Source organism: Penaeus monodon, chromosome 43 (genome assembly GCF_015228065.2).
Source record: "Penaeus monodon isolate SGIC_2016 chromosome 43, NSTDA_Pmon_1, whole genome shotgun sequence".
Classification (NCBI taxonomy): Eukaryota; Metazoa; Arthropoda; class Malacostraca; order Decapoda; family Penaeidae; genus Penaeus; species Penaeus monodon.
The window spans coordinates 4188933-4198932 of record NC_051428.1 but is presented as its reverse complement, the minus strand read 5'-3'; the positions used below and the strand labels follow the sequence as shown (position 1 = coordinate 4198932).

Below are 10000 nucleotides of genomic sequence, written 5' to 3'. Positions count from 1 at the left end.
CTCTGCTGGAATGAAGTAGTCTGGAACTGGTTGGTGTTGGTGTCAGCATTCCTTTGGAGCTGGTTGCTGTTCTGGAAGAGTCCAGACTGACGGAAGCTGTTGCTGTCTGAAGTGGCAGTTTGGAAAGAGTTCTGGAAGGAATCGCCTTGCAGTTGGCCATTCGTGTTGCGGAAGGAAGGAGAGGTGAAGCTTCCGCCTTGTTGGAAGTATCCGGGCGTGGCAAGGCGGACGGCAGTGTCATATTGCCTTTGCTGCTGGAACTGCTGGCCGACGGCAGCAGCTGCCAACGCCACTGGAAGAGGATTTGTTAATAAGTATAACAATAACTAAATAAACTGTAATTAGAAAAACGAACACTAAATTCCAAGTATAGTTGGGAAATTATAAACAAAAGGAGATGGCACTAAATCGAGCATATCTATGGTTTATTATATAACACTATATCAATACAATGATTAAAGCATTCCCAACTCACCAACAACGAGAGCCTTCATGTCTGTCACGTGCGGAGAAGTGCGTCCGACTATGACCTGGCTGCTATGCCTCGTCCTTATATAGTCCGGCTGTGAAGGGCGGTACACTCGATCAAAGGTCTTGGGCAGGTCCTGGCAGGGGAGAAAGGAGCAGGGCGCTTGCTACTCATGTTATTCAAAGAATGTTGATTCGAAAACTCATTCACTGATTATTACAACAGACTACAACTGGAAGGAAGTTGTTAATAATTGAAAATACTGATAATGATAATCAACTTGAAGAGAGAATAATCATAATGTGTACCTATATGGATTTATAACGTTTGTGCGTACATTGTATTGTGATTATATATCCATAATGTATTATAGACATGCACACCTATATAAAAACTACGCAATCATGTGTATACATATATTATTTATATACATGTATATATATAATCATATATGTATGTTATATATATACATATCTGATATATTATACATTACTATGCGTATATATATATACATATGTATACACACATTCATACACACACAACACTCACACACACACATACATTATATATTATATATACTATATATTATATATATATATAAATACATATATGCATGTATGTATGAGTATAATATAGTGTGTGTGACAGTCTGGCTTTCAGCATATGCTGTATATGCTCGCCAAGGAGCCTTGTCTAGAGGGCACACTAATAAATAATCATAATACCTGAAAATGAATAGATAAATCAATAGTCAATAAATAGTAAGAATATGAATGAAAATGTGCCTCCATATCAACTGTATAAGATTTATAATACATATAGTTTTACCTAGTTGGTTATAGCTATATGTATAATATATCTCATAGGATATATAGTCTATAGTATCATATATATAAAATAATCATAATATATATAATGATATAATATAATACAATAGATAATAATATATATAATATAATATATATAATAGTTATATATATACTAGATACATACATGCAGTTTCTTATGTATATATATATAAGTACTTATATGTATAATATATATATATATATATATATTATATATATAACATATATATATATATATATATATATATATATATATATATATATACATATATATATAATACATGCATGTATTTACACACACACACACACACACACACACACACACACACACACACACACACACACACACACAATATATATATATATATATATATATATATATATATATATATATATATATATATATGTGTGTATGTTGTGTATTGTGTGTGTGTGTGTGTGTGTGTGTGTGTGTGTGTGTGAACATATATTTATATCATGCTCAGAAATTTTAATGAAAAAATAGCATGAAATATTTTCGTTAATCTATCAAATTGTTGAGAATTCGAACAAACTGGGTTTCCTCGTTTCCACAATGGCTTCTCGAAGCTTCAACAAATGCCTGGAAAGCGATCTGGATATTACAATATTTTTTTCTGCTTGTATATATGTATAAACACATGTAGAATGTGTATATATTTATATTTATATGCATATATACACACGTTATGTATACATTATACGTACACATTATTTATATATTTATATATCTATAAATACATGTATGTATTAACATATATATACACATACGTATACTTTTTACCAACTGAATATCTTATGAATCACAAAGTTGCACGCCGAGTAGTAGTTAAATATCTTATTGATGATAAGAATGTTAAATAATATGAATTGAAAGCAACCTCGTCTGGCCAGTTATATATTTGTTTATTATATACAAGAAATCACGGAATATCTCGTTATCCACCTTAATACTTCATTCTTTTCCACCAAGTGCTCACGGCTATAAACTACATGTAGCCTACTCAAGTTCGTAGTGACAAATGTTGAATAAGTTATCGGTGATATTTAACAGCTCAAACGTTAAACAAATATGACTTGAAACCAACCTCGTCTGGACAGTTATGTATTTGTTTCTTCTATTCAAGAAAAATGTAAAATATCGTTTTTCAACCTTAATACCTAATTCCTTTCTAGCAGGTGGTCACAACGACCATTAAACTATGTGTAACCTTCTCAAGTTCGTAATGACAAATGTTGAACAAGTTGTGAATGTGAATGAGTAACATCACAGTGCACCGCATGTATTTGACGCGTTTCGATTTTTTAAAATATTTAATCGAATCGCATCACATACACTTACCGTGTGAAGTTATCCATACCTCTTTTTCTGTGAAAAGACAGTCTAGCTGGTCCTGGCGAGATATTCCTTATTCTGGGTCACTATGATTTTCTCTTCCCTCTCGATGTTACTGAACATTATTTATTAATCTCCTGTAGACAAAAAGTATTGCGCTTGGACATGAATGCAACCTCTTTATTTAATTGTGAAAGAGGAAAGTATTGGCATGCTTGGGCCCATTTTCCAACGATAGTATCGCATTATAACGCAGTCTACTTAAAACGATTAGATAAACGATTCCCAACCACTAAAACACAAGACTAGCATGTTAATCAAATCTGACAATAGGTGTGTGTTGATTTCTGAGATGATAGATCAAAGAAATGTATCCATTGTTGACCTCAGGCATGTTACACAAATAAACCAGGCTTGAACAAATTTAACTTAAAGAAATCTCGGTGTCTATATTTGCACACATGCACTCGCGCGCACGCTAACACTATAGATAGATCAATAGATTTTGAGATAGATAAGGAAAGATAGAAGTACAGATATATATACTCTAAAATATATCTCTGGTTTTGACTTCATCATGGATTGGATTCTCATTATGTTTCAGATGATGAAATACAACATTTCTTTAGTTAATTTATTGGAAATTACACTTCATCTTGTGAAATTACAAATAAACTTCTTGCTTATACAGGAAATAATCCGTTTTTGTAAAGGCCAGTCGTTGATCACTTAAAACGATTTATCTTCAGGGCGTCCAAACTGCTCGTTGGTGTAGAAGTAGCTGGAGGATTCCTGGCAGGGGATGGCGGACGACTCCGCTACGCAAGCCAGCTCCTTCTGGTCGAACACGGAACCCTCGCCGCACATGAAGCTGTGCAGCGAAACATTAGAATTAGCTACCTAGAAAATGCACAGTAAAACAATCGCAAAGTATCACTTTGTTTTTCCCATGCTTTAGAAATAACTATTTGAGACTGCAGGTAGTCCATTATGTGTATATAAACTATGGATAATGAGCTGACTTACCTGTACTGATAGGTTTCGACGGCGCCGTTGGAGAAGAGTGTTGGGTTGCACACGTGGAAGACACGGCATGAGTTGTCCTGGTCAGCGTAGTAGCCGTAGGGACGGTCGAGGCAGCTGAAGGAGCTGGTGATGCTTCCCAGTAAGGCACTGGCGCCGGAGGGAAGGTTCAGAGGCTCGAAGACTCCGCTGACGGAGTCAGTGGAGGAATCGAACGACGAACCGGATCGAAGGAAGGAACTGGACTGAGAGTTCTGAGAGAATCTGTTGTTGGAATTCTGGTTGTTGAAGGTGGACTGGAATCTGTTGTTGGAATCCTGGTTGTTGAAGGTGGACTGGAATCTGTTGTTGGAATCCTGGTTGTCAAAGGTGGACTGGAATCTGTTGTTGGAATTCTGGTTGTCGAAGCTTGACTGGAATCTGTTGTTGGAATTTTGGTTGTCGAAGCTGGACTGGAATCTGCTTCCGGAATTGATCTGATTAGTGTTGGTCTGGAATCGGTTGTCGGAACCAAACTGATTGGAACCTGACTGGAAGAAGCTGTTGCCAGACTGAGCGTTTGAGTTCTGCTGGAATGGACTTCCGCTGTTCTGCTGGAAGGCATTCGAGTCGAAGGAACTCTGCGGGAATGAAGTAGTCTGGAACTGGTTGGTGTTGGTGTCAGCATTCCTTTGGAGCTGGTTGCTGTTCTGGAAGAGTCCAGACTGACGGAAGCTGTTGCTATCTGAAGTGGCAGTTTGGAAAGAGTTCTGGAAGGAATCGCCTTGCAGTTGGCTATTTGTGTTGCGGAAGGAAGGAGAGGTGAAGCTTCCGCCTTGTTGGAAGTATCCGGGCGTAGCAAGGCGGACGGCAGTGTCATACTGCCTTTGCTGCTGGAACTGCTGGCCGACGGCGGCAGCTGCCAGTGCAACTGCAAATGAAATCGTAGATATGCGTATCACTAAAACTAAATAAACTGTAATTAGAAAACGAACACTGAATTCTAAGTATAGTCAGAAAATTTATAAACAAACGGAGATGGCACTTAATCGAGCATATCTATGGTTTATTATATAACACTATATCAATACAATGATTAAAGCATTCTCAACTCACCAACAACGAGAGCCTTCATGTCTGTCACGTGCGGAGAAGTGCGTCCGACTATGACCTGGCTGCTATGCCTCGTCCTTATATAGTACGGCTGTGAGGGCGGGACACTCGATCAAAGGTCGGGGCAGGTCCTGGCAGGGGAGAAAGGAGCAGGGCGCTTGCTACTCATGTTATTCAAAGAATGTTGATTCGAAAACTCACTCACTGATTATTACAACAGAATACTACTGGATGAAAGTTGTTAATAATTGAAAATGCCGATAATGATAATAAACTTGAAGAGAGAATAATCATGTGTACCTATACGGATTTATAACGTTTGTGCGCACATTGTATGTGTGATTATATATATCTATACATGCATTATAGACATGCACACGTATATACAAAAACATGCGGAAATTATGTGTATATATACATATATTTATTGAATATACAAACATGTATATATACATATATGTATATGTTATATATATATATATATATATATATATATATATATATATATATATACATATCTGTATATATTGCATATACACATATATTATATATGCATATGTTTATATATTATATATACATATGTTTATATATTATATACACATATATGTACACACACACACACACACACACACACACACACATATATATATATATATATATATATATATATATATATATATATATATATATATATATATATATATGCATGTATTAACCTACCGTTAAAAGAAAGAAGAAGAGATGTGTGTGTGTATATGTGTTAGTGTGTGTGTACAGGGCTGGCTTTCAGCATATGCTGTATATGCGGTCGCCAAGAGAGCCTGCGTCTACAGGGCAGCACTAATTAAATAATCATTATACTGAAAGATGAATAGATAAATCAATCAGTCAAAAAATAGTAAGAATATAAATGAAAAATGTGCCATATCAGCTGTAATGAGAGTTTATAATTCATATAGAGTGCATTATGTGGTAGAGATGTTGGCTGTTAATGAGAGAGCAAACCAAAACTATATATGTATACAGCACCAAATTGTATTGCCTTGTATTTATATGCAGCACACACACGAACATTTGTGTATTCATATATATATATATATATATATATATATATATATATATATATATATATATATATATATATATATATTGTGTGTGTGTGTGTGTGTGTGTGTGTGTGTGTGTGTGTGTATATACATATATATACGTATAGATATATACACATATACATACATGTGTGTATATATATATATATTTATACATATATACATATATACATACACGTACACAGATATAAATGTGTGTGTATGAACATATATTTATATCATGCTCAGAAATTTTAATGAAAAAAATAGCATGAGACATTTTCGTTAATCTATCAAATTGTTGAGTATTCGAACAAACTGGGTTTCCTCATTCCACACTGGCTTCTAGAAGCTTCAACAAATGCCCGGAAAACGAACTGGATATTACAATATTTTTTTATGCATAACGCTTTCCCCTATTTTTTCAGCCCTTATTATTTTAGCAATGATTCTACGTAAGCTCGCCCTTCGACGGTCAGAAGGAAGGAGCCAAACGAGTGAGTTTAGATAAGATTTTTTTCTTTTCTCGTTAAAGGATCTGCCTGGAATTATTTGCTTATTAGGAAAGGAAAATAATGCTTTGTCAGTACCAAAAAAATAACTATTAATTCAGTCATAATGAGGAGATATGGTAGACACTTTAAGGTGTGTGTATATGAAAACATTAGTTCATTAGTTATTATATTTCATGAGAGAGACCTGTGATCGCATGAATTATTTTGTGTTACGTAGTAGTGAGTTGCAAGTTAGTTAAGTGAGCCATTGAACCAGGTAAGGAGGAAAAAAATGTTTTATGTGAATACTTTATGACATTTGATGCGGAAAATGTACTTGTTTTCTCTCTCTCTCTCTCTCTCTCTCTCTCTCTCTCTCTCTCTCTCTCTCTCTCTCTCTCTCTCTCTCTCTCTCTCTCTCTCTTTCTCACTTTAGAAAAAAAATCATATTTTTATCGTGGAGAACATTTGTATCTATAATCCAGACTATGCCAAGTTTAGAGATTTTGTAATTTATAAGGTATGTTGATAAAAAAGAGCACATTGTTTACGGAAGATGTAGGAAATGGCTGAGTGACGCAATTTTTACTCAGACTGGGTGATTTTGCTGTTATCGAATTGACAGCCTATTTTTTATTTCAAGTCGGAATCATCACAGAAACGTTAGGAGTCCATGCTATTTATTCAAACAAGAAGTGTCAAATGTATGTTTTGTAATGGATGCAGGTTTTCATTGCAAAGGCGTTTGTACTTCAGTAGCTTAAATGGATTTACATTATTTTTACAAGTACCATGTGTTTCTTGGATATTTGCTATTTTCTCTCTTTTGTGTCGGTAGGTGTGCTACCCAGCGTTCACCCCTGGATGTTAAAGAAAGGGAAAGGAGTGGAAGCAAGATTTTATTAAAGATCTAACTCCTGTGTCCGGATCCTCACTTTTCGAGATAGGAAAGGGCGAATCGTATTCATTGCTACAAATGTAGAAAAGGTACGAATGAGAATAAATGTCTTCGCTATACAGATGTATTTAACCGGTTTCGAATACATCTTCGGCATGAATTTCAGACGAAGATTTATATATATATGTATGTGTGTGTGTGTGTGTGTGTGTTTATATATATATATATATATAAAATATATATATATATATATAATATATAATATATATAATTGTGTGTGTGTGTGTGTGTGTGGTGTGTTTGTGTGTGTGTGTGTGTGTATGTGCTTGTGTATATGTGTGTGTGTATGTGTGTGGTATGTTGTGTGTGTGTGGTGTGTGTGTGTGTGTGTGCTGTATAAGTAATATATATCTATATATATCTATATATATATATATAAAATATTATATATATATATATATATATATATATATTTGTAACCGGTTAAATACATCTATTGTCTTGCGAAATTCATTTTCATTCTGAGAATAAATAACTTCACAAGAGATGTATTTAACCGGTTTCGAATATATCTTCGTCATGTATAGATCCCTTGTATTGCTAAGATGTTCATTCTTATTCTTACCCTTACTACATACGAAAGGGCGCCTGGGTCACGTGTTGATCAAAAGAGGGAAACACCCGCAGCCGCTGGAATGCGTCCCTTCATTAGACAGGGTTAGGGACAAGAAAAACATGTTTACATAAGCATGTGTTGTACAATGATACGATTATATGCGATTCCTCATACAGACATATACATACGTTCATATATATATTATATATTATATAAAAATATATGTATATATACATACATTAGTATGTATATATGCCTACATATATGTGCATATATGCACATATATATATACATATATATAATTCACACACACACACACCCGCATGTGTGTGTATGCATATATGTGTGTGTGTGTGTGTGCACCTTGGCTTTGCAGCGCCCAGGTCAAGGTTAGTATTCTAATGCCAGATTAACTCTCGACTGGCGGATGTATTAAACATTCTATCCACGTAAAAGAAAAAATACAATCTTCATAAAATACTGTAACATTCCGGTAAAATGCATTTCATGCTGGTATCCTCTGAACCATTTAAGATAGCCAGATTTTTGTTTCAATTTGTGCATTTTAATATCTACTGAAATCTCTGAGCAGACAGTCTTGCAACGTTTAATTGCCCGGTCAGGTTGAAAAAATGTAAGAGGTTTGAGCATTTGGAGAATTTCTGTCTGGAGAGTATACATTCTTACACATAAGAATAAATTTAGGTCTAGACAGATGCATTGTAATAATAACAGTCATAACAATGTAAATGGTACTACTAGAAACAAAACTTTAGCTGAAAGTTCTTCAAGTTTATTGTCTTTAAGTACTTTATGAAGTTTTATAATTGTGGCATTGTTTCCCCATTGCTCATGTAATAGAAAATGCAGTATTTTTGTGGTTAGTTTATTGAAAATTGCACTTCACCTAAAGGCATTTACTATTTCACATACTACAACCAGTACGAAACATACTCCCCATCTTTTTCTTCCTCACCACACTGCAGATCATCAACGAAATAATCCATCACTCCAGAGAATTCTCTCTGATTCCTCTTAAAGTGCCTTGTCTTCGGGCGTCCAAACTGCTCGTTGGTGTAGAAGTAGTTGGAGGATTCCTGGCAGGGGATGGCGGACGACTCCGTTACGCAAGCCAGCTCCTTCTGGTCGAACACGGTTCCCTCGCCGCACATGAAGCTGAGGGAATAGACAGTTTAAATCGGGTTGAAGTTTAGGTAAGTTCGTGACACAGCATCTTTGTTCATTAATAACACCGCAATCATCAGTGAACTATCATTACTGATTTATGTTTGATAGGTTTACTAATGCGTTTTCTCGTTTTATTAAAGACTATACTATAACAGTCCCTGGCCACAGATAAAGCTGAGGAAATAAAAGATTGAAAACAAATTGTAACTGAATCTCAGTTGCCAGTCATGCCCTCAGTTCAATTGTGAATCGATTGTTTTTTCTTTCTTTTCTAAACATTGACCAAAATTCTTCCCTAGTTCGTAAACTATGAAAATAATCCATGTAAACATAAATTCCAGGACCCATATTTCATCTAAGTAGCAGAGACAGTAACTTTACTTACCTGTACTGGTAGGTTTCGACGGCGCCATTGGAGAAGAGTGCTGGGTTGCACACGTGGAAGACACGGCATGAGTTGTCCTGGTCAGCGTAGTAGCCGTAGGGACGGTCGAGGCAGTTGAAGGAGGACGAGATACTCCCCAACAGGAAGCTAGCACCAGAGGGAAGGTTCAGAGGCTCGAAGACGCCACTGACGGAGTTAACGGAGGAATCGATCGACGAACCGGATCGGAGGAAGGAACTGGCCTGAGAGTTCTGAGAGAAGCGGTTGCTGGAATCCTGATTGTTGAAGGTGGACTGGAATCGGTTGTTGGAATCCTGGTTGTTGAAGCTGGACGGGAATCGGTTGTTGGAATTCTGGTTGTTGAAGCTGGACTGGAATCGGTTGTTGGAGTCCTGGTTGTTTGAAGGCAGACTGGAATCTGTTGTTGGAATTCTGGTTGATGAAGCTGGTCTGGAATCGGTTGTCAGAATCAAACTGATTGGAACCTGACTGGAAGCTGTTTCCAGACTGAGCATTTGAGTTTTGCTGGAATGGACTTCCGCTGTTCT

The 10000-nt window shown here is 36.0% G+C and overlaps 2 protein-coding genes across 2 annotated transcripts in view; both read right to left on the bottom strand.

Annotated features, from left to right (window-relative positions):
• LOC119568085 (probable cyclin-dependent serine/threonine-protein kinase DDB_G0292550) overlaps positions 1 to 4831 on the bottom strand; it is a 5812-nt gene extending 981 nt beyond the window's left edge. The window contains exons 1-6 of the mRNA XM_037916485.1: positions 4790 to 4831; positions 3698 to 4604; positions 3405 to 3542; positions 1116 to 1194; positions 476 to 605; positions 1 to 292 (exon numbers count right to left, since the gene is read on the bottom strand). The exon at positions 1 to 292 is cut by the window's left edge and continues 61 nt beyond it. Coding sequence (XP_037772413.1) covers positions 1 to 292; positions 476 to 605; positions 1116 to 1194; positions 3405 to 3542; positions 3698 to 4604; positions 4790 to 4808 — 1565 coding nt within the window. The 5' untranslated portion in view covers positions 4809 to 4831. The remainder of the gene's footprint in view (positions 293 to 475; positions 606 to 1115; positions 1195 to 3404; positions 3543 to 3697; positions 4605 to 4789) is intronic.
• Positions 4832 to 8498: 3667 nt separating this feature from the next.
• Positions 8499 to 10000, bottom strand: part of LOC119568084 (rho GTPase-activating protein gacF-like) — a 2061-nt gene continuing 559 nt past the window's right edge. Inside the window, exons 2-4 of the mRNA XM_037916484.1 lie at positions 9453 to 10000; positions 8856 to 9055; positions 8499 to 8545 (exon numbers count right to left, since the gene is read on the bottom strand). The exon at positions 9453 to 10000 is cut by the window's right edge and continues 318 nt beyond it. Of these exons, the coding sequence (XP_037772412.1) occupies positions 8499 to 8545; positions 8856 to 9055; positions 9453 to 10000 (795 nt within the window). The remainder of the gene's footprint in view (positions 8546 to 8855; positions 9056 to 9452) is intronic.